This window comes from Anneissia japonica, unplaced genomic scaffold, assembly GCF_011630105.1.
Source record: "Anneissia japonica isolate Jap-2015-1 unplaced genomic scaffold, ASM1163010v1 scaffold15703_len53492_cov148, whole genome shotgun sequence".
In the NCBI taxonomy this organism is placed as follows: Eukaryota; Metazoa; Echinodermata; class Crinoidea; order Comatulida; family Comatulidae; genus Anneissia; species Anneissia japonica.
This window is the reverse complement of record NW_022685849.1, coordinates 10,855-36,793: the sequence shown is the minus strand read 5'-3', so window position 1 is coordinate 36,793 and position 25,939 is coordinate 10,855. Positions and strand designations below refer to the sequence as shown.

The 25,939-nt window shown below is 34.0% G+C and overlaps 1 protein-coding gene and 1 long non-coding RNA gene across 2 annotated transcripts in view; both read right to left on the bottom strand.

Annotated features, from left to right (window-relative positions):
* The window catches only part of LOC117113057, a 33,192-nt gene extending 16,237 nt beyond the window's left edge, over positions 1-16,955 (bottom strand). The window contains exons 1-12 of the mRNA XM_033256288.1: positions 16,881-16,955; positions 15,406-15,447; positions 15,081-15,122; positions 14,275-14,316; positions 13,928-13,969; positions 13,304-13,345; positions 12,451-12,492; positions 9,763-10,028; positions 8,024-8,122; positions 4,437-4,664; positions 2,505-2,759; positions 1,526-1,729 (exon numbers count right to left, since the gene is read on the bottom strand). Coding sequence (XP_033112179.1) covers positions 1,526-1,729; positions 2,505-2,759; positions 4,437-4,664; positions 8,024-8,122; positions 9,763-10,028; positions 12,451-12,492; positions 13,304-13,345; positions 13,928-13,969; positions 14,275-14,316; positions 15,081-15,122; positions 15,406-15,447; positions 16,881-16,902 — 1,326 coding nt within the window. The 5' untranslated portion in view covers positions 16,903-16,955. The remainder of the gene's footprint in view (positions 1-1,525; positions 1,730-2,504; positions 2,760-4,436; positions 4,665-8,023; positions 8,123-9,762; positions 10,029-12,450; positions 12,493-13,303; positions 13,346-13,927; positions 13,970-14,274; positions 14,317-15,080; positions 15,123-15,405; positions 15,448-16,880) is intronic.
* Positions 16,956-23,045: 6,090 nt separating this feature from the next.
* The window catches only part of LOC117113066, a 3,893-nt gene continuing 999 nt past the window's right edge, over positions 23,046-25,939 (bottom strand). Inside the window, exons 2-3 of the long non-coding RNA XR_004446142.1 lie at positions 23,721-23,840; positions 23,046-23,153 (exon numbers count right to left, since the gene is read on the bottom strand). This is a non-coding gene — a long non-coding RNA (uncharacterized LOC117113066). The remainder of the gene's footprint in view (positions 23,154-23,720; positions 23,841-25,939) is intronic.

Here is a 25,939-nt window from a genome sequence, read left to right as displayed (position 1 = left end):
ATCGATAATGTAAAAACGCAAAATTGCACGTAGATGACGTCACGCATGACTGAGCGCGTTGAAAACCTTACCATGACTATTCCAGGCGAAGGCAAAATGATCGATGTAGCGACCGTGTGCGTAACTCGTGGCAGTTTTGAGATATCGTGCGAACAGAAAAGGGGAGAAAGAAAGAAGAATAAAAAGATGATCCCTGACAATAACAAGAGGTGATCCGCTAACGTTAGCGGATCAACAAATAAACAATAAATACTCTATCTGACTTGCTACTGATTGATTCTTAAAAAAATAACAAGTCCGACGTCATTTATTAACCAATCAAATTGATTTTTACATATGTTGTAGGTAATAAATAAAGCTACATGTTGCCACAACAATGCCGAAATTCAGCCCAATATCAGCGGAGCTACTACAAAAAAACTTCGGGTGGTTCACCACATTTCTGCTAAAACTGTAGGTTTTACACAAAAAAATTTGAAAACCCACGGTTACAAAATGAAAAAGTCCGATGAGATTTGGTAATCTTATGGGTTAAAATTAAGATTACTAAAACTGTTAATTTAGAATAGGATAAAAGAACAATGGCGAAAATCGGACAAGTAGAATTAAAGTTATGAAGAGAAATGTGCGAAAACAGCTGAAAATCGAACGTTTTGAATTACTGTAAATTAAATGAATTCGCGACGATCAAACTTATCGTAATGTAAAGGTAGAAGAATCCCAGAACTTGAAGCGTCATTGTGCTGAATTGCGTATAGGCCTGGTCTGTGACTACCTAACAGCCGTAAATAGGCGTTTCATGGTAGATACATGTTCACATCATTCCACAACAACAGGGGCTGAAATGAACCATAACATCGGGGTAACCACCTACTCCTTCGAAGGATGCAATGGGTTTATTAAAGTGCACACAAGCCAGATGTTAACACTGGACATCAATTCAAGTCCTTATCCGAGAAGACTTGGTTCTACCAACTGAACCATGTGCGAGGAGTGGCTGGAACCGGCGCCGATGTTAAGGCTGTAGCGGGCAGCGCCCCTGCCTTACCGCTCGCAAATGCCACACTGCCACCCCCACTCATTGGAGGGGTGTTCACTGGAGGAGACTTGTATTTGAAATTGGCATATTAGAAATGTTTGTATTTATTGTTACTTTGACCTTATATTCAACACGCACACATTATTAAGAGGATTTCTTTTTAATGGCCCTCGAAGTCCAGATACGCTCAAATTTTCTGATCTGAGTAGAAATGAAGGGTACTCGCAGCCGCTGTGACGTCACAGACAGAAAAACGCTACGTGTACTGTTGCTGTACTGTGCACACACATGCTACGTACCTCCGCGTAACCCCACGAACAGCTAACGAATACAACGTATGCCAAACGTATAACGAACGCGTCACAAATGAATGTCAATTTACACGAAGGTAAACCAAAATTTTCATAAACGTCGGCATACATTCGCTCTATTTCCTACAGTGTGATGGGGCTTTAGATTATTAATAAACTTAATAATTAAACTTACTTGCTCATCAAAATTTATGTGTGTTATGACAGTTCTAAACAAGTCAACCAGCCATTGTGGATCCAGAATGATATTTTCTTTCAAAAGGTTTCCGTCAGGATCTTCCTCTCTCCCAAAATAAACAACCTCTCCGATATCTTGAAAGAAGTTCAAAACAATGTGGATACTTCCCTTGATTTTGCATTCCTCAGCCAAGGCCTTCACCTTAAAAAATATTGTTATATTTATTATATTTATACAGTAGATATTTCATAGCTTAACAATTATCAACAGAATTCATTCATTTCATCTTTATGTTTTAATTTCATATCGATATAGAAAGAAAAAACATTCAATTAATAATTTAAGGGGAAAATATATATATTCATATATACATTATTTCATAATTTGACTTTATTGTCGATGAGCGTTTTCTCTCAAAAGAATGCCAGAGCTTAATACATTTTCAATATTATTTTAGTATTATTGTGAGACACCAGCTTTTCTGTGTTAGTAATTCTGTTTTATAAATTGCATAAACATAGTGACTGCCAAAAAATAGTGCACATGGTCCGATGCCTAACTAGTTGGTCGCAATTGAATTAAGTTCAAAACCACTACACACGGGATGTTGAATAATTTAAAGCCAGTTATTTTGTTTTCATTTATGCCAACAAAAATTTTATTCTTTCCTATGAGGACCAAGATTAGTGAATGCATAATGTACTTTACCAGGTTGAAGTTTTCTCAACAAGCAAATAATTATTTTGGGTGAAATAAACTGAGATAGTCATAATTTATTGGGACATCGTAAGAGCATAATCAGGGGTAAAAAATCATAATCATTACCCAAAAATTGTAATAGTTGGCATCTCTAATAGTCTCTTCAACACACATAGAGTTTGCAATTCATTTTCGCGGGCCGCAAATAAATCACAGGCGGTCCGCACTTTGCCCACCTGTGCACTAAACTATAATGACACAATAAAATTGTATTCACCTCTTCTAGCTTAAGACAGTGCTTTCCTTCATTTCGCTTCTCCTCTAGATCTGCAAGCAATTTCAGCCAGGTTACTGGGGTAAGAAAATCCATGTAGGGCTCAGCAAGGCAAACCTCTTCCAAGTGACTTCTAAGTTCTGAAATTCCACTGTCTTCATCTAAACTGTTTTCAACGGCAAACAGTTTTGTAACAACATGACGTTGATAAGGAGTATTTTTCAATGACAAAAATATCTTCTCCTCAATCTGTTTAAGCTAAAACAAGTGGAAAATATACTAAAGATTAAGCTACTGTGTCATTCCAGTTAAAATCAACAAGGATTTTCAAAGCTCCCCTGCAATTGCACCCCCTTTGGTTTTCCCTTAAAAAAATCTAAAATACTATGATACTGTATGTCAAAAGAAAGAATCCAAAATTTCAGCATTAATTTCAAAGCTGTTTTTAAGTTATGACCTTTTGATATTCTTATCTGAAATAGGGCCAGTGAAATCAACCAATTTTCATTTTTAGACTTTTAATCCACAAATCTCATTCATTTTCCAATTAGAATTAAAGCAATTTGTTGTTTTGGTATTTTTGCAAAAACCTATGTTAATTCAAGTACTTCTTTTATTTCTTGGTTTTTCCACACATCTTTGAAAATCCAACAACAAAGATATGACAGAGAATTGTATATATAAATTCAAATCAAATCAAACATCTTTGACAATCTCACAGAAAATTTAGACATTACAGCGAATTGCAGATATATATTATTTGACATTCAGTTCTTAAAAAGTCCTTTTTTCACTTGCTTGGATTGGATTGGATTTATTCGGTGTAAACACCAAGGATAGCCCACGAAGGTCTAGAAGAAGATTTATTTCCAGTGGGGTCCTTCTGGTGGTGATTGGGCAGTGCACCTGGAGACATTCCACTACTCTTTGCCGAAGGGTGTACAGCGTTCTTTATCGTGCACATGGGCCATATATGAACACAAGACCAACAGCTTAAATGTCTCATCTGAAAGACGGTGCACTATTGTAACTTGTATTTCAGCCCTCCAGCTGAAACACAAGGAAAGGCAGCAATGGGAATTAAACCGGGGACCTAGAGATCTTCACGGTTCAGCGCACAAACAGTGGCTACATCTAGATTAGCCAACTGAACTAAGCTGCTCTCTAACTTGGTAACTATTTTTTTAATGACTGCTTTACCCACGATTTAAAATATTCATGTGTTCTCCCAGTGCGCCACTTTGATAAAAACATTATAGAAATTAATAGATACCTGAATGTACTACTTCCTCAATGGTACTATAATAAAAACCCCTTAAAAAACAAACAAGCTCTCTGAATTAAAATGCTGTTAAATAGACTCCAGGGGTACTGTTTTAATATGCAGGAATGGGATACTGTTTATCTTTTTTGTTGTACAAAAAATACGGAAGCTATATGGATGATATGACATGTAAGTATGCGGAGCCTGGCGCTGGGCTATAAAAATCTTTGTATTCATTTGTTTTTACAACTTCATTGGTTAATACAGCACTAACGTTTTGCCTACCACTAGAGTGTGGCCTCAGGTGTGACCACTAACATAATCCAAACACTAAAATTATCTATCAATAATGTATTCGTTTTAATTGTCAAACTATATTGTTAATAGAAATATCATTAACATATATTTTGATATGTATTTAAAATGTAATTTTTACAGTAAAATAAATCATTCGCATCCAAAATCAAGAAACTCACCCAATACAAAATGGAACGATGCTTTATTAAAACCAAATGTCTTATGGCAGTGGGGTAGATCTGTCATGAGAAGAAACCCTGCTGACACAAGAATTGAACACAAGACCCCAGGTTCATGAAGCTAGCATCCTACCCAAATGCCCCTCAATTTCACTGAATTTCAGCAGTTTATTCATAATTTATACAAAAACCAACCTTCTTTTCTCTTCCTTTTTTGTTTCCAGATAATTTTTTCATGTGTGTTCCAACAATGAATACAGGTGGTGACAGTTGCTGTTGACCTGCTGCTTGTCCACTTACTTTTCCATTTGCATGTATTGACTTCAGCCAAAAATGAAGCCGTTCAAGATTTGTCTCTTCAAGCTCTACTGTCTTTGATGAACTCTTTAGTTTTAACTTCATCTTCACCTTATCGAAGCGAGTCTAAATCAGTGAAAAGAAAAACATTCAAAACTATGTGTTTTAAACAATTTTAAAAACAAAAATAAATAATTATTCGGAAAAAGAAAGACAAATTTTAAGCTTTAATTAAGCAATATTTCAATTCAGCATCATTAAAATATATGTGTAATTACAGTACATTAATGAAATATTATGAATAATCAACCTTTATTAACTAACACATTTAAAAATTCAGTGACAAAAAACAAATACATTAATACTTAGGCCAAAAAATATATACTTGTTTAGCATCACACCCTCAGAAATTTTCAGGGGCGGGTTTTGCTAAGAATAAGAATAATCACTAGTATTAAAAAATGAATGACAAGATTATATTACCACTGAAGATGTATGTGCGTGTTTACATTGTCATCATTAACTTGGTTCTGCTATGGTTCCAATATTTTTATTTTGTTAGAAAATAATTAACATTTTTTAAAACATTTAATTGAATAATAAAAATAATAATTATTATTATCTATATGGATCCAGATTTCACACAATATTTAATATTGTGTGAAATCTGGATCCATATAGATAATAATAATAATTATTTTTATTATTCAATTAAATGTTTTAAAAAATGTTAATTATTTTCTAACAAAATAAAAATATTGGAACCATAGCAGAACCAAGTTAATGATGACAATGTAAACACGCACATACATCTTCAGTGGTAATATAATCTTGTCATTCATTTTTTAATACTAGTGATTATTCTTATAGAAAGACTATTTATTCTTATTTAGAAAGACTAGGCCAATATACATTATGGCATCCGAATCCAAACCACAAATTTTGTGGTTTGGATTCGGATGCCATAATGTATATTGGCCTAGTCTTTCTAAATAGCCGGGAAACAACAGATGAATAGCCTATAATGAAACTATCTTGAATCTAGCCTTGAAAACAAACATATGAAATGTTCTGTTACAGTAACTTTATTACATAGTATTTTACAAAACAAATTTTATATTCAATATTGTAACAAAACGCATGGTCTTTTATTATGAAGCATTATAATTTATATAATAACAGTAGGTCTAATGCACATCCCTGAATGAAGCTTGATGTGAAATAGGCTTAGAAAGTGAAAGGTCCACTGATTAAATTCAAATAAGAAAGTATATAAAATAACCTAAGCATTAGAATTTAAATACCCACCGTCGAGTTGGGATTGACATAGACTTGTATGTAGGCCACTTGAGCATGTTAGGGGAGGCCCTATCTACACATTCATTAATTGTTCATATTTAACTTTCTATGATGGGGTGGCCCTATGAATACACGTTAATAAATTTTTAATTTTTGTTTTTCATGTACAAAATTTAAATTGTAAGCTTAGTCCACTCCTAGCTGCATAGAACTGCTAGCAGCCTGCTGTGTATGATAGCCTCTACCAAGCCTGTGTGGCCAGCTTTCTCTAGGTCTAGAGACACGCGATGCGTTCCGTTCAAGTTTCCCTGATGAAGGAAGCTAATCGCACATGCACTACCGATCGTCGTAAGAATATTAGACAACACATGGACACAGCATGTAATCAGTCCCACTAGGAAGGATTCCATTCTTGATCTAGTCATCCCATCAAATCCAGATATGATTGACAGCATTGAAGTTCAAGCACACCTGGGATCTAGTGACCACTGTATGCTAATTAAGTGGGACATGAATTATCTTATAGAACCTAGATCAGCAGTAACAAAACGTGACTACCAATGTGCAAATTATGATCAGATCAGAACCAAACTTGACAACATCAACTGGCAAGCAGAACTACAAAAATTGCACAACAGAAGAGATATGGTGTAAAATTAACACCACACTTAACAACTTGATTCTAGAACATGTACCAATAAAACAACCAAAGAAGAAGAAGGCAGGCTGACTTACTAAAAGAGCACTGAAACTCGCAAGAAGAAAAAAAATGAGCTTGGAGAAAATACCAAAAACACAAAACTAATAAAAATAAAGAGTACTACAAGAGATGTCAAAAAGAAATCAAATCAGAAATTAGGAAAGCTAAATATATGTTTGAAAAAAAAATTGGCAGAGAACATAAAAGAAGACTCCAAAAGCTTTTATGCTTATGTCTGCTCCAAGCAGAAAATCAAAGATGCCATTGGACCACTTAAGAAGGAAACAGGAGAAGCAATACCACAAGGTCAAGAAACTGCTAATGTCTGAACGAATACTTTGCTTCTGTTTTTACAGAAGAACAGGGCACGGTACCACATGTGAGCCAAAAGTTTAAAGGAGAAGCAAACGAGACGTTCTATGATATCAGTATTAACAAAGATTGTGTTAAATTGAAACTTGATGCACTAGACCCGACTAAAACATCAGGACCTGATGGCATTTCGCCCAGAATTTTAAAGGAAGCTTCAAAGCAGTTATGTTATCCTCTTGCTTTTTTGATATTTGAAAGCTATGTACCTAAAGATTGGCGAACAGCATACATAACTCCAAAAGGTGCACGGTCAAAGCCTGAAAACTATAAACCAATAAGTCTAACATCTGTGATAGGGAAGTACTGGAAATCATTATTCGAGATCATCTCATTGAGCATTTAGATAACCATAGTCTTATTAGTGATTCAAAGCATGGCTTCCGGACAGGGAAAACCTTCTTGAACACCTCAAATATCTTAAAAATGTTTAAGCAAACTGAATACAAAAAAAAAGAGGGCATTCTTACAAGATGAAGAAAGAAAAATCAAACTTGGACAGTAGGAAATTCTTCTTCAGCCAGAGAGTTATAAATGACTGGAACAAATACCACAGAGTGCAGTATCTGCTCAAAATCTACTAAGCTTCAAAAAAGAAATAAACAAGCTCATGGGTTTATAATGGGCTGAATAGCCCCCTTAACCCTGACCGATTCAAGGTAAATTCATGTCATGAGACTTTCATTCAGCCAGCATTCCCAGGCTTTTATACTATTGTTGAATAATTGTTGATTATTCATTGTTTATTCACAATAATAAGTGATATACTTAATATAAGACACACCTCATTTTTAACTACCTCATTTTTAATTGACTAGTTATAACTTTGATTTTAATCTCATTGGTCAGTTTTCATTTGCTTTCTGTTATACTTCTGTAAACATGGTAGATATATATGGATCGGTCAGATTTTCTCACCAGTATTCTTGAAAATGATCAAATAGATCGAAACGTTGAATCTCAAAATGTCTCTGTCTCTTTTCGGAGTTACTGTCTTTTTGTTACATTTATGAATAATCACTAGTTTAAAAAAATGAATGACAAGATCATACGACCACTGAAAGAGTCATGGAAGGATTGAATTTAGTATAATTAAATTGAATTGGAATTACTTTACCTGATCACTGTATTGGACATGCTCATGTTTGAGATTTGAATCTAAGTCATCCAAAAGATTGAATGCAAGAATATAAACAGCTTTTGATGCCAAAAATACCTGAAAAAGTATCAGATGAAGAAACATTAAATCATTATAAGAAATATTAACGTCTGTAAAGTACAAACTTCATTCTTGTTGGATTGTTGTAATAAATTAGATATATATATGTACATCTTCAAATTGTTCCTGTCTCTTATACACATCTAGATGTGTATAAGCGACAGGATTAATAAAGTAATACTAGAATGCACTTCCTCAAACAGGGTCCACAGAGTGGTTTTAAGTACTCCGGTACTTGTTCAATTCCATATAAGTATCATAAGACCAATATTGGAATATGCAGCCCCAGTTTGAGGAACCAATATTACTAAACAACAGAGCCAACAACTGGAACAAATCAAGAGAAAAGCTTTGAAATGTATCCTTCCAGGAGAAAGTTATGAGTGTGCCTGTGGTGTACTTGGGTTCTCTGCCTTAGAAGAACATTGAGTTCGACTGTGCAGGGAATTCTTTGTTAAAATAAAAAATAAAAATCGTAGATTGAATTATTTATTACCAGAAACTCCTTCTGTCCCATATAACCTTAAAAGAGTCTGCGAATTCTGTATTCCAAAAGTTAAAACTAATCGTTCAAAAACATTTATTATTAATCTTGGTCTTTATCATGAATGGTACTTTCCCCTGCAGTCAAACTCCTCGTTGCTGGTTGATGTGGTTTTGAGGTTTTTGTTTTTTTTTTCCAATCAGATTAAGGATATCAAAACTACTCATTTTTGTTAAACTCCAATCAGTGGTATTGTTGATTGCAATAAAGTTTCACAGTTTACAACTTACAATATTAATTAAAATTCAGACAGCTGTTTTGCTTACTGAACACTGGATGAAGCGAAGACCAGTTTTCTTATTGGAATTTACCTCGAAAGTACTATATATTGATTTGCTCGACTAAAGGACATAAAAATATTGCGTTATGTAATATACCTAATTTCGCCTTGTTCATTCAGGTAATAATACTCATAGAATACCAATATCCTAGCTGACTTGTAACTGACTTGTATATTTTTTGATGTATAGTATTAATGTATTGCATTATTTCTAGAATAAATAATATGGGACACTGAAACAAAAATATAGTTATTTTATCACAAAGGAAATATTGTTTCTTAATTAAAGACTTTTAAATATTTAATGCATTCCTGTAGTTTAGTATTTTTTTCAAATTAATCACTGTAATTGTCTATTTTGTGACACCTCTGCCACTTATTGCAAATGAACCTGCTATCAGAGCTCAGAGGTGGCGCCACCGGGCCAAGGCTCCCCGTCGGGGAGAGCTGGCCCTCCCATCGGGGAGAAAAAGCACAATTCGTTGGGGAGAAAAAAAATTATATGTATTTTCTACATATTAATAGACTATAAAAATTTATTAAATAAGCCTTTTCGGGGCTTCGCCCCCAGGACCACTTTTGAGACATTTTAATTGACGCTCGGCCACGCCCACTTTGCTTTCGTGGGCTGACCTCTCGTCGGGGAAATCTGACCTCTCGTCAGGGCATCGGTCCCCTCGTCGGGAACCTTGGCACCCCCCGTCGGGCAAATCCTGGCGCCACCACTGTCAGGGCTTGTTTGTCTCAAACTGGTATTGATCAGTAACTGGCAGTGAAATCAGCTATCTGCCTAATTGTAAAGTCATAAAATACCTGATGTGTTGAAGCATAAACCTGCTGGCCTGCAAAATCGTATATCTTTACAGATAGCTCATTTCCTTTGCCGGGTTTTTTCGTTGACGTATATTCAAGCACCCTTTCACCGAGGTCCTCTGGAAGTGCTAGCTCTCTATTCATCTTATCTATTTCCTTCTTCTGGTCTTCCTCTTGTGTTCTTAAACTCGTTGACATTTTAACATGTTCCTTTCTGTGGTGTACATCTTCAATTTCTTGTACATCTTCAAATTGTTCAGACAAATCTTTATCAAGTATAAAAGCATTTTTGAAAATTAATATCTGAGTCATTGGTAATTGATGTTTGGTGAGCAGCTAAAGCTCTGTCCACCAACTATCAGATTTTGTTTGACAAAAATCTGTCATATGCCCATATATAGTCATGATGTGCCTATAAATGGTCATGATGTGATGTCATCATGACCATAATCTACATCACTTTAATGATTTTCATAGACAGATACATTTTACATTCGAATCATTTGGAAACAGTGACATAGTACATTTTCTGGATTTACATGAGTATATATCGTAAAAATACACATACAGGTAAATTATGTCCTTTATGATAGCTTTGCTCCATGGAAACATAAATCTCCTGGATTCGTAGTTAATTAGTTTCTAGAGCCCACAGATTGTGTACTCCTGATAAACTTCAAGCAGAGCTTTGTAACATTAGAAAATTTATGAGATTGCCTTATTCAGGAAAACCAGGGAAGTTCACTTTATGTAGATGTTTAAATAAAGTAAAAAAACATTTAATTATAGAGGTAAAATTCATAACTTTATGGTAGTATAAAAACATTTCTCATTTTATATCTACTAAAGATCAAACCCCTTTAGAGTATAGAAGTTCTGTTGCCAATCATTTTAAATGTCCAGGTCGTAATAGTGATTATATTGTAAAGACAGATAGATGCTTACTAACTAGACTTAAAGAAAATTCTTCACGATTTGATAGTGATATATTTGATCATGTAAAACACAGTGAGGTATTCCAATATGTTTTAGGCTTACAAGGTATACTTGTAAATGATGATGTGGTCTGTAATGTAAGTAATAAATTAGGTTTAATATATTCTAGTACTAACTTGACAGCTGTTCTTGAAACTGGTGGAAGGGCATGAGTGTCGGTGCTTTATATATGAGTAGCACTTATACATCAGCAGCACTTACAGGGGTGGCACTAGTGGGGAGGCTGGGGGCCCCGTTGGGGAGAAACATCACAATTCGTCGGGGAGAAAAAAAATGTACATGTACATTTTCTGCATATAGTGGACCCCAAAAACAATTAAATAAGCCTTTGAAACCCCTAAATTGTCATATTTTTTGAGGGATTTTTAAGCCTGCCTACACCTTGGTGTGGAGGGGGGGGGGGACCTTGGACCCCACGTCAGGTAAATATGGCAGCACCACCACTGGGCACTTACACAACAGTGGCGATACAAAACATCAATGCATGTTAGGTATATATCAATTAAGATTTTATGCAGGGTAATTATAGAAGTCCCACGAATGAACATGAAATATTGAAAAATTGTTAGTAAAATGAAGAATTCATACAGAGGGTTTGATGATGTCAGTACTATCACACTAAAACATATATGTTCTGTTATAGCCAATCCTTTATATATATATGCAGTCTTTTAACGTCAACATACAGTAATGTTTATGGCTGCCGAATGTCTGAAATCAGACGGCTACAAGTACCAGTACCAGTACCATTTATTTTAATTTATCTATGAAAAGTGGTATTTTTCCTGCTAATTTGTGTAAAATGGTGAGAGTTGTTCCAGTTTTTAAGTCTGGAGAAAAGTGCAATGTTAGGACCAATTTCAATTCTACCTGTTACCTCAAAAGTACTTTAAAGAATTTTATACAACAGATGATTGTTCCAATATATTAAAAGAAAATTTAATTCTTAATAAACATCAGTATGGCTTTCAAGAAAACTGTGCTATTTACATGGCAATTACTGATTTAAATGCTTTTGATCAAAGCGTGTACATGTTTGGTATATTTGTTGATCTCTCTAAAGCATTTGACACGATAAATCACAAAGTTCTTTTACAAAAGTTAGAACATTACCACATTTGTGGGACTATAAACTTGAATACCACAGAAATAAACTGTGGAAAACCACAAGGTTGAATTTTAGGTTCTACTACCTTTTTATTCAGTATATAAATGATTTTTTAAAAATCTCCAATGTCTCATCCTTTATTTTATTTGACAAACAATAGCAAACTATTTTATTCACGTAAATGTTTGGATAGACTAATTGAATTAGTAAATATGGAATAAATTAACATCTCCAAATGGTTAAAAACATGGTTACAAAAAAGATTTGCAAATACGTCAGTAGTATATAAAAACTAAGACATTTTTACCAACTTCTATTCTGTTGGCAGTATACAAATTATTAATCTAACCGTACATAACATATTGTAATCAAACATGGTGTAACACATACCCTAGTTTTACAGATAAATTATTCTGTGTGCAAAAGAAAGCTATTTGTAATAAACATCAACTTTTATTAGTACATTTTCACTTGACATGCTAAGAAAAAATTACTATGGTAACATACAATAATATACATATAGACTTAATAGAAAAGTTAGACAGAATTTAAACTAATTTTATCAAACATATCTTGGAACCTACCAGGCATTATGGATGGCTCTATGTCAGTTGCAGTTGGCATTTCTAAAAGGAAAATAATTAATCAAATTTTAAAAATTATTGTAATATAATAATATAATAATTATAATTATTTAAATAATTTAAAAGACGTAGAAACAATTCAAAGAATTGCAGAAACCAGACATGATTGGAGGGAAGCAATCCAAGATATAAGCAAAGCAGCCGAGGTGGGAAAGTCATCCGAATATCTGGCGGACCGGCAGTAATGTAAGTAGTAAGTATGTACTAAATAATTTGATCACTATCATAAAGGGGAGATTACATTAAAGAGGTTCTTATTACAAAATTGGCTTTTTGCTTGATAACTTTTGAATACTGTATATCAAAACCATGCTGTATACTGAATGACCTTTGACTTATATTATTACTGTATTATTCAAATAAACACCCCACTTTAAATAAACTCCCCCTTGAATAATCTCTCCCTCCTGAGCCTCTATTGGATTAAATGCTTCCCTCAAATAAATGCCCCTCAAAAATAATTCTCATTAATAAATGTATGGCAACTGTAACCATACACACCTGGCAACCTCTCCATGAAAGTAGTTGGTGTTACTGAAAGGCAAATTTACATAAGGCGAATCTTTAAAAATAATGGCTGTATATACAAAACAATCGGCTAATATTGAATAAACTTTTACTATCATGTGTTTACTTGACATGCTAAAAGAGAAAATGACTATAGTAACATACACTGATATAAGCTGGATTTATTAGAAAACTAGATATATGTTTGATAAAATTAGTTCATACTCTGTCTGACTAAGTCAGACAGAGTATAAACTGATTTTATCAACCATATCTGGGAACCTACCTGATATTATAGATGGCTCTATGTCAGTTGCAGTTGACGTTTCTAAAAGGAAAATAATTATTTAAATAATTTCATCACTATCGTAAAGGGAAAATTATATTGAAGAGATTCTTATTAAAATTGGCTTTTTGCTTGATAATTTTTTAATACTGTATAACAAAACCATATGCTGATTACTGAATGAATTTTGACTTATATTATTACTGTATTTATTCGTAGAAACGCCCCGGTTAGACTAAACGTCCTCCCTCAAATAATTTCCCCCTCCATAGCCTCCTTTGAAATAAATGCTTCCCTCAAATAAACACCCCTCAAAAATAGTTCTTAACAATAAAAGCTGTGGGGTGCTTTTACTAACAAATACAGTATGTGTTTACTTATACATGCTGAGAGAAAATGACTATGGTAACATACAATAATATACAACCTAGATTTAATAGAAAATTAGACAGAGTATAAACTAATTTCATCAATACTGAATAAACTTGAACTTTTAATATTGTGTTTACTTGACATGCTAAAAAAGAGAAAATGACTATGGTAACATACGATAATACACAAGCTAGATTCAATAGAATAGATTCAAATAAAAACTAATTTCATCAAACATATCTAGGAACCAACCTGGCCTTACAGACTTCTCCATGAAAGTTGCAGTTGATGTTTCTAAAAGGAAAATAATAAATTATAAAAATAATAAATAATTATTTAAATAATTTGACTATATTGGCTTAAAGGGAAAATTATATTTAGGCGGTTCTTAATGAAATTGGCTTACTTAATATCTTTTTGAATTATGTATATCAAAACCAGGTGCTGTAACACTAAATAAAATAAAATTTTACTATTATGTGTTTAGTTGACATTCTAAAAGAAAATTAATATGGTAACATATAATAATATAAGCTAGATTTAATAGAAAAGTCAGACAGAGTATAAACTAATTTTATCAAATATATCTAGGAACCTACCTGACATTATAATTTGCTCTATGTCAGTTGCAGTCGGCGTTTCTAAAAGGAAAATAATTCTTCAAATTTTAAAAATTATTGTAATATAATAATAATATAATAATTATTTAAATAATTTAAAAGATGTAGATACAATTCAAAGAATTGCAGAAAGCAGACATGATTGGAGGAAAGCAATCCAAGACATAAGCAAAGCAGCCAAGGCAGGATAGTCATCCAAATACCTAGCGGACCGGCAGTAATGTAAGTAGTAAGTAGTAAATAATTTGCTCACTAATGTAAAGGGGAAATTCTATTAAAGAGGTTCTTAACAAAATTGGCTTTTTGCCTTTTGACTTTTGAATACTTTATAACAAAACCATATGCTGTATACTGAATGAACTTTGATTTATTATTACTGTATAAATGCCCCGCTTTGAATAAACTCCCCCATCGAATAATCTCTTCCTCCTGAGCCTCAATTGGATTAAACACCCCCTCCAATAAACGCCCCCTTAAAATTAAAATTCTCAACAATAAACACCCTGGGGCGCTTATTCTAACAAATACAGTATGTGTATACTTACGCGCTAAGAGAAAATGACTATGGTAACATACAACAATATACAAGCTAGATTTAATAGAAAATCAGACTGCGTATGAACTTACTTTATAAACTTTTAAACTTTTATGGTTATGTGTTTATTTGACATGCTAAACAAAAGAAAATGACTATGGTAATATACAATAATATATAATATACCAGCTAGATTTAATAGAAAAGTCAAAGTATAAACTAATTCTATCAAACATATCTAGGAACCTACCTGACGTTATAGACGGCTCTATGTCAGTTGCAGTGGACGTTCCTAAAAGGAAAATAATTATTCAAATAATTTGATCATTATGGTAAAGGGGAAATTATATTAGAGAGATTCCTAATAAAATTGGCTTACTTAATATCTTTTTGAATGATGTATATCAAAACCATGTGCTGTAATACCGAATAAACTAAGCTTTTACTATCATTTGTTTACTTGACATTCGAAAAGAAATTATTATGGTAACATACAATAATATACATATGCTAGATTTAATAAGAAAAGTCACACAGAGTATAAACTAATTTTATGAAACGTATCAGGAACCTACCTAGCCTTATGGACATCTCTATGTCAGTTGCAGTTGACGTTTCTAAAAGGAAAATGATTATTTAAATAATTTGATCTGCAGTTGTAAACAACTTGTTTTGCTCATTTTGTATAGTCAATCTTCAACTACAACAATTGATTACCAATTGATTTTAAAAATATCTGAATATACCCTATATAGGCAATGTATTATGATTTTATGTAAAAGTCTCTCATGTGATGTATATTATATCTTGAGATAATGCTTTTAGGCTTATAGCCATAGAATGCATCTATTGTAATAATGTCATTAAAAAAGTTCCCTTTTAAGCAACCTGACCAGCCTCCACTTGAAAATTTTTGGAAATATAATATGTTTTATTTCATTAAATATTGAAATCTAAACTATTGTATACAAAAACAGAAAATTATTATATCACTGCAGTGACATACTGAATGTTATTTAATTAGACCTTTATCAATACTGTGCAAATAAAAAAAAAAAAGGCCTAATGAAATCCTAAAATAAAAATATCGTTCAGAGGAGCTTTATGACTACTCTCCATTGTTTCATCAGTGAAATGTGATGGGTTTTGTTGACATGAATTTGTTACTGATACATGTTAAAATGAAACTTAGTCAGCTGTTTTTAGTATAGGCACAAGGCCAACGATATGCCAATAGCAAACCTGTCATTAAGTGCCAACCAATTCACAAGACAAACATAAATAAAATGGTTTACATAAACTTAATTCTCAAAATGAGTTTTATATTAGGGAGTGGAGTCCTGTTACCATGACAGGAAATGAACCAAGGACCATGGGATTGGAAGGCAAGCATATTAAGCTACAGCATTTATGTGCAGGTTTGATTGAATTCAGTATCAGGGGTGGCACCACCGGGGTCATCAGGTGGGAGGGGTGTGGGCTCCAGTCAGGGAGAACATAGACATAGCTGGCTACGTTCAGACTTAGAGATAAGCCAGACTTGAGTTAAGCCTGGCTCAATGTTAAACCCGGCTTAACTTTGCCGGGCATTCAGAGAATTTGCATAATAATGAACCGTAACCAGGAAACGTGTTTCAAAACATTGCTCGTGAAACGCACGCTCGCACACAGCGTATGTAATTCAATGCTGATTGGTCATTTCGTCACCCGAAGTCAATGCAAGACCCCCCGCAACGATTAAAGCCCGGCTTAGAAAAGTTAAACATGATGGTGCGCCAAGCCTAGTTACTATAGGAACACAGCCGGCTTGAGATAAGCCACCTAGTTCAGACTGGCAGGTCGATAAACCCGGTGAGTTGAGCCGGGTTTATCCACCCAGTCTGAACTAGGCCTTAGTTTCTGAGGGCTCTATAGCACCCCGGACAACTTCCAAGAAATTTTGAGCCACGCCCCAACCACGGCCACTTATACTCTCGTTTGGTGACATTGCCCTGCCACTCCCACTCCACCTGGAAATATAACAAAATACAAGAACTTGAAGTAAACGTACCTTGAATATCCATGTGTTTCATAGAAATGGTTACATCTGGAAAATTAAGAAACAATATGTTAAAAATATAAAACTCACGAGGGTTAGATCTGCATGCTTATACATCGAGTCATTCCTTTTCAAAAAAAGTGTCCCTATAGCAGTGGTGGCGCCAGAGGGGGGGCAGAGGGGGGCTGGGGCTATAAACTGCTCTGCACAGACGGCATAGGCGGCACGCTCAGCGCCATCCATTTTCAGGGCTGGCTATAGCTTTATTCAAAATGTTTTGGTTTTGGAAGCTGATTTCAACATTAGAAAGCATAGTCTACATGAAGTCATAGTAACTCGATGCCTATGAAATAAGTAATAAAGATTCACCATAATTCATCAGATATTCGTGGCTTCCAGGGGGCTTCACCCCCTGGACCGCCACCGGGGGCCCTAGGCAGTCCCCAGCCAAGTGAGACTCGATTCGCTCCCCTAGCCCCCCCCCCCTGTCGGGGCCTTTAGCCCCTCTGTCGGGCAGATCCTGGCGCCACCACTGCCCTATAGCAGGATTCAAACTCACAACCTCTTGCTATCAAGGTATCATAGTATTAGACCATAGAGATCGACAGTTATATGTTATTATAGGTGCAAATAAAAACTCCATGGCACCTTCTTTCATAAAACTGACTGTAATCCTCACACACAGTTGGAGGTAGACTATCAGAATGCTTAAAATCATAAAATTCATTAGGACCAGTTTTATTAGAGAAGTTCCTAGGGTTTGTATTTGTGCCTATAACATATTATGCTGCCCTCCAACAGAAAATTATGACTTAACTAGGAAAATGCTACTTTCGTGTAATTGAGTAAAAAATGTGTTTCCAAAAAAAAAAATACCAATGATATTTTAATTTTTAATATACAGTAGAGTTTACAGATGTACATCATCATTTTACTTTTTCCAAATTTTGAACTATGAGAGAAAGTGCCTGAGGGTTAGATCTGCGTATATACCATATCGTCTCTGTGGTCTAGTGGTATGATACTCGCCTTAATAGCAAGAGTTTGTAGGTTTGCATCCCAACGGACACTTTCTTTCATACAACTGAAAAAGGAAGATTTTATTGAAGTGATACACCTGATACAAGTATAACATCATGTTCTTATTTAAGCACTGTTATTATTATTTATTTGTTTAAATAAACCTATGCAGCAAATTCAATGAGAATTTGATTTGATGAGAATTACAATATACCTGTTGATGAATCAAGACTTGCATCGTCAGTGGTTTCCTTATCAATGAAAAACATAAATGTCAGTTGGTTTAGTTATTTTAAAAAGAAAATTAGTATACATGACTATTTGTTATAGTATACAAATATTGACTGCTCATGAGGGAATGGTGAAATCTATGGCTCCGAGTTGATGTGGAGAACGTAGATATGCTAGGTCTCCACATCTTCGAGGGGCTATAGATTTCACCTTTTTCCGAATCTAGAGCAGTCAATATTTGTTTTATATACCCCTTATACATTAGTAATTAAAATAGTTGGCGGTCAAAGGGCCAATCTCTCTCAGCGTCGTAGAGGTCACGTCTCCATTACCGTTCGTGCGTCTCATGAATTACATAGCAACGCAGCCTGCGATTGCATATCCCGCGACAGGGCAAAAAATTTATATCCAATGCGAAACAGTACTTTCAATTTGCCAGCTTTTTAACCAATCAGATGCCTAGAATCTATGTATGTGGTATATAATAAACATTATACTTTATGCAACATTTATAGATTATATTTTGGTATTAAATTGAGACGCATTACATACTGTTACTGCGGTATCCTACTCTCTGATAACAGTTTAATTACGGTTTACTGTATAATTTAGGGGAAAAAAAACCTTTGCAGTTGCTTTGGAGGGATTGCGTTTTAGCGATGTCTCTACAAACGATTCCACAAGTGCTTGTTCATGAAGCTGTTTTGCTTGTCCTATAATAAAGAAAATTACATTATTATTAATACAAACTTATACACAAATTTATATGTTAGCTTTATCAATGAGAGTATTGCAACATAACTGACATAAAATTAAACTGCGAATGCTAAATATTTCTCACCAGTATTCATGAAAAAAATTATAATTTTAAGTTTGGCAAAGTACAACATATATTGACTTAATATATTTTATCAAATGTGTAGTTTTACCATTATGGAGGTATTATTGAGAAGGAGATCACTCGGCAACAGATCCTTTGATGCGACAAACCAATGTGTTCCCCAACTTTGGATTTTGCACGGGCGTATTACCCTATAATTCACATTTTTTCGTTAGCAACAACTTGGCAACGGCATGCGTTTATACCCTTCAGCACAGTAGTTGTGCGATAAAGCGTTTGATTTTAACCCATTAAATATCTTTATAATGAACAATGTTACCCTGATTAGATTTTTCTGGACTTTTAGTATGTTATTATGTGTATATTTTAGGAATAGATTTACATCAATGAACACAATCTGATGTAACACAAATTTCTTGAAAAATTAATTACTTGTATTATAATCTATATTTCAAACATATTCCAATATATTTAAATCATTTGTACCTACCTTCTTGAGAAATGACTGTCCATGTATCATTAGGTTTGATACGACATAGCTTAGATATCACTATACCATCAGTGCTCGGTTCATGAATATTGAAGCTTAAAGAGATGAATGTTACATAAATAAATTATTTTATTTTATTTTTGTATTTAATAAACTTCTAACAAGACAGTGACGGATACGAGTCAACACGTCATGTCAAAAACAGCTTGCTCCACTTAAATACAAAAATAGAAGTATATAAACATAATAATGCATAAAAACCCTAGAGATACTATAATTAAAACTAACAAACACCAACAGACCTACAATGAAATTTATAAATAGAGGTGAAGAATGTCAACAACTTGAGAAAGATAAACAAATACTACTACTAATAAGAATTAAGAAAAATCAGAAAAATAAATAAATAAAAAAAAATAATATGTGGTATAAATACTTACCTTGAATATGGATAAAGTAGAAGAGTATAGACATATATTAATTGGTCTTGTGATATTATTGTAGTATTGGATTCTATTTGCAGTGCCACCTGAGGTGTATGACTTGTATGATTGTCAGCCTACAAGGGATACTAGCCCAAGGTGGGAGCATGATATGCCTAGTAATTTGTGATTTAATTTTGAAGGTGCTGCAGGAGCTAGCTGACAGTATTATGCTTAAAAGAAATTACAAAGGTAAACAAGCAGAGATATAAATTAATGGAATAATAAGGCAATTCTTTGAACATTTGTTTGAATACATATAAGTTATGAGACATAATTTAAATAGAACTAATTAGAAATTGGTACCAGTATGATTGGAAATGATTTTGATTGATGCGCATTCAATAATTATTATAATATTAACAAATTTGTGTTGTAAATTTTATTTTTGTACATCACGTATAAAACACATAGTCATAATGCCCGAGTCAACGTTTTCAAGTCCACCTTTGGTGTGACTTGTAAATAATAGAATGTTGATAATAAAGCAAAATATTGCAGACAATTAAAGAGAACAGTAACTTAAATAATCTCTAATAGCATTAGTGGTCATAATATCAAAAGTGCCTAGTCTTTCCTCAGATGACTTGTTCAATTGAATTTATTTGATATAAAATAACATCAAGACTTATATAAAAAAGACAAGGAAAAGACAATAAAATAATAATACTTTAATGTACAATCAACCGGGATACTCTTCTTTAAATTTGCTCATTCATCTACCACACATCATAAAGCACTGAAGACGAGGGAGGACAGTGGTATAATTTTAAAGAACGGGTGCATAACAACTCTTTTATAGCTATTGCCCTACCAACACCCAATTTTTTATTGCACGTTTTTGAGACTTTGTGAACTTGTTTTGACCAAGAGAGGTCATGGGATATTAAAACTCAAAGGAACTTTAAGTGCATAACCAGTACTATAACTTGACCATTAGAAGATGGAGATTTCCTTCTGTCAATAGCTAGAACATTAAATTTTGTAGGGCTTAGTGCAAGTTTATTTTTAAATAAATAAAAATAAATAAAAGTTAAAACTTTGACCACTTCAAAGACTGTCTCTTATACACATCTAGATGTGTATAAGAGACAGCAGTAAAACTGCAACTAACCTTTCAGTATGTAAAGTAATCTTTCCCTTTCTGCAGCAGATCTATGGCTGTCTCTTATACACATCTAGATGTGTATAAGAGACAGGGGTGTGTGTTTTGTTCATGAAATAGGAACTTTATTTATGACAACAATTACATGATTTTACGTTCCTAAAATCGGGAATTCGTAAAATCGGGGTTCGTAAATGAGGGGTTCTACTGTACAATAAAATATTTTAAAAATCAACAAAATAAAATAACATTATACATTAAAACTGCTGACCATACGAACAAAAAGCCAACGAGAATGATTTAAAACTGTATATTAATTGTTCTCTTATACTAATGTACTTGTCAATTGTAGTCCCCCCACCCCCCCACTCCCGGTCCCAGGTTATAGCAAGGTACTAGCCGCAACTGAGCCGGGAACGTACACATAGTTGCGTCCCTGTAGTGCGGGGACGTACCTAAAATTTACCCGGTAGATATAACTGGCCTCGAAAGGGTCAGAAATTTTACATGTTAGAGTAGCCAGGGTTTTAGGTGTAGTGCTGTCAAATGGCACTGGGTCTGGTCCTACCTAGCCTACACTTGGCATTCAGCAATTGCTGTGTGTTTTGGTAATTAAAAAATCGCCTACTGGTACTCTAGGTCTACCATCATGGTTTCATTTTTTTATAGATCAAGGTATAAATTACATTAAAAATTCGAACCTCCAATCACACAACAATGAAGACCGCTGATGTGGCGTGATTGTGTTGCGTGAAAATGTGTGAATAGTGTATTTGACCTAGTTTGCGTCAAAAAATACACCAGTGAGCCAAGGAGGTATAAAAATTATTTTTCTACCTCCTTGAGTGAAGCCAAGACAAGGAAATCTGTTTCTACTACAGTATATGTAATAATCTCTTATTTAATTTCTGTCTTGATATTGAATAAATTCTATCAATCAGCTAAAACAATCCATCCATTTTCTTTTTGGGGGGGGGGGGGGGGGGGGGGGGGGAGGACTAAGTACTACAATTGACAAGTACATAATAGGAAGAGATTACTATAGACGAGGAAAATTTATATAACAATCAATATTTAAAAGAGTTGGTTCTGGCAATTTTGTGTTTTTTAAAATTAGGGAATCGGAATATCAAAAATTAAAATCATGTATATTAAGATCAGTTTGTCCATAAATTCACTTAAAATAAAGAATGCCAAAATATTTCATTCTGTGATCCATAGTGGCTAAATCAAGTTGTTCAAGGCGTTCAAAATCTCCCTTAACACAAAGTTTAGTAATTCTACGTTGAAGGTTTATTTATAAAATTATATCCTGTTTTTAGGTGTATTGTGAGTGGATTTTACTTTCTCCATCAAAAGGCTTCTTCTATGAATGGAATGACCTGTTCGAAGCACAAACTCCTGTAGACCAACCCAGTACCGTTACGATTTTTAATCGTACGGGAAATCCACTCACGTGCAACAAAGCGCTCTATAAAACCAACAATCTGTATAGGTTTTGTGGTAACTAATGATAAATGTTTTGACCAGGATCAATAACTAGTAAAGTGAATGCCAAGATATTTGCGTGAAGAAATGGACTGAAGCTCAGTAGAACGGATAACATTTGATTAATCTTTCTTTTATGGCTGGTGAAATACTTGGCATTTAGTAGCATTTAGTTTCATTTTGTTCTTTTCACACCAATCTGCTATACTATTAAGGTCTTTTAAAGTAGAAAACTATCCTCAATGCATAATAGATCAAAACTAGTGTTATTAGCATAGTTTGTTTTGAATATCTTATGGCATTAAGCTCATTAAGAAATTTTTTTTCTCTGAATAGTGACTACAGGGGAACTTTACCCCTGATCTTCATTGTGAAATTCAAGACCCATTTTCAAAAACATTTCCCCTTGTATAATCAGTAAAATCCACCAAGGATTCTATAAATATTAACATACAAAATAGACTACATCCCTGGCACAGGTCTATTTTCAATGATTGTATCAACAGTAAAACTGCAACTAACCTTTCAGTATGTAAAGTAATCTTTCCCTTTCTGCAGCAGATCTATGGTAATCTGAATATTCTCTACATTCATGGTTTTGGTAGATGTCGGCAGCAGTTTCACCAAACTAAATTTTGTTGATCAAAAAGCAAAAAAATTAACGATTTTCGTTATGTAAAGACAAAATTGATAATGAAGAAAGTATTTATAAATTACATATACATATTCAGTAATTCGTCCAGATGATAATAATCATGAGATCATGCCTATGTGATATTATCTCCACTATAAGTTTAGAACAGTATTGGATTAGTTTTAATACATTTTGAATACAGTGTTCTATAATTTGTTTTAACAATGCACTATTAGAAAGCTACATGTTTATCGAAATGAACTTCTTACATTTTTTTTAAACAAAAGACATGCTTCAGTTTTCCTTTAATAGAACAATGCTGGCTCCAAAATGATCAGCATATGTTTGCTCAGGAAACCAAAAACAGTATGTAGAGGAGTGTTGCCATTAAATTAATTAAAATATAAAAATTATACCTGCACTATAAATATAAGACAATATACCTCATACTGTTATTCATAAATTTGAAGTACAGTGTTAAAAAACTTTGTTTCATGGCAATATTACACCAATAGAGATCTAAATAGTGTTCATCAAAACAGAATAAAATGCATATCTTACATTGTTTTTAAGAAACGACAAGTTTCTGTCTTTGTTCAATAGAACATTGCTAACTTCGAAATGCTGTGAATATGTTCGCTTGGGATCCCTGAAACAGTCATGCAGAGGAGTGTTGCCATTCTAAAACACATACATTAAAGAAAATTTATATTATATTTAAACAAACTACATATTGATACTGTAGGTATGTATTGCACTACATACAATCAATTAAAATGATTTATCTGTATATATGAATACTGTCCACAGAAAAATGTATTAAATTTAAAGTGAATCTTAATAGTATGTTAACATCAACTTTTATTTTTGAAAATTGGATGAAAGAACTTGATAATTCTAATTGAAACATGTATATTGTTCAAAGAAAGACTGAGGATTACAAGTCAGTTCTAAGTGTGAAAACATGTAGATTATAAAACTTCAATCAAAATGTGAAGTTTTTAAGTTTTACTCCGACCTGAATAAGAATGTACACAAGTCAGGACTGCCTAAAATTGATTGAGCATTATTGTCAAAATTTATCTATTTGTTTATATGCAGCAAAACCTAATTTGAGTATAATATTATTTACTATGTAAACAAGCTAATCCCAGGTTTACTAGCACTAGAGTACCCATTTTCAAAATGATATTCTTTCAGAAGGTGTCAGTGTTATTGCAGCAATTCCTTGCAATATTATCCAACACTCAGTAGCATACCAGTGTTCCGCACAGTGTTGAATGAGTGGGGAGTGGCGATGAATATTGTTGAATATACAGGAAGTTGAGGAGGCAATCGTTGTGGATGTTATGGTTACCATGTCATTATATTTCTAAAGATTGTCTCTTGTTTTGAGTGTCTTTGCTGAATAGACCTTGTGAGGAGTTATTATGCAGTTTGATCAAGGGTGGATCCAGGGGTGGCGCCAGGACCTACCCAACGGAGGGGCTAAAGGCCCTGACGGGGGGAGGGGGGCTAGTGGAGCGAATTGAGTGTCACTTGGCTGGGGGCCAGTGGGAGCCACCTAGGGCCCCCGGGGGGTCCAGGGGGCCACGGATATATAATGAATTATGGTGAATTTTTATTACTTATTTGATAGGCATCGAGTTACTATAATATGACTTCATGTAGGCTATGCTTTCTAATGTTGACATCAGTTACCAAAACCAAAACATTTTGAATAAAGCAAGAAACAAAGAGTATGCAATGTAACCATCTAATTTATTTTCAAATCCTCATTCTTGAAAGTGAAATTCTATATTTTGGAAATTTTGCATGAAATCTGTCAACCACATTGTCATGGTCGAGGTTGCTTCACCTATCACGATGTATTCCAACCATCATGAGGCTATCTAAATGAGCATTTGTCATAACAGAACGCAAATTATTTTTAATTAGTCTCATTGAATTATTATTATTATTATAATTATTATTATTTTTATTATTATTATTCTTATTGTGGTTGTTGTTGTGATGAAAAGTTAACACAAACGATATGGTGGCTAAACGAATATTACATGTAAATATTTTTTTTTATTTGTTTGTTCCCCGACAAATTTATTGTCTTCCCCGACGGGAGGGGGGACTAAGCTTCCCCGACGGGGGGTGGCTATAGCGCCACCACTGACTTCAATCTCTCTTTTTAATGGATTGCAATAAAGTCATCTGTGGTGCCAAACGGTTTCAAAATAAATGTGAGTAGCACATAACATTGCATTGAAATTTTTAAAATTTAGTGGAAATATAGGGCTAGAACGTTCCCCCTCCCTCTCCTCTACTGGATCTGCCCCTGAGTTGTGTTGGGCTACCCTCTTGTACATAAAAATACAGCATATATACAGTACTGTAGGCCTTGCCTAGTTGGACATAAAGAAATGTTTGTCTTGAATCAAGAAGGTGGATGCATGTAAGGCTATGTATCTATGTACTAACATTAAAAAAACCTGTAGTCTAGATAAACATTGTCCCGATGTGCTCACATAAATTTGAGGTATTGATTGGTGGAGCTGGCTTACCCTAAACTATATTAGTGTCACTATCTTAATGCACTATGGCATTGCGGAAGAATAGCCATATTGACCCGATCCAAATCGCCCCAGATTCGTGAGAGAGATGGTAAGCCCTAGGTCAGGCGCTATGCTAGCTAAACTAAACCTGGGCCTGGGTCTATCTCTTATCATAGGCTATGCTAGGCCTGCTTAGCAGGGCTATGCTAAACCAGTATGATTAGGCCGAGCTTC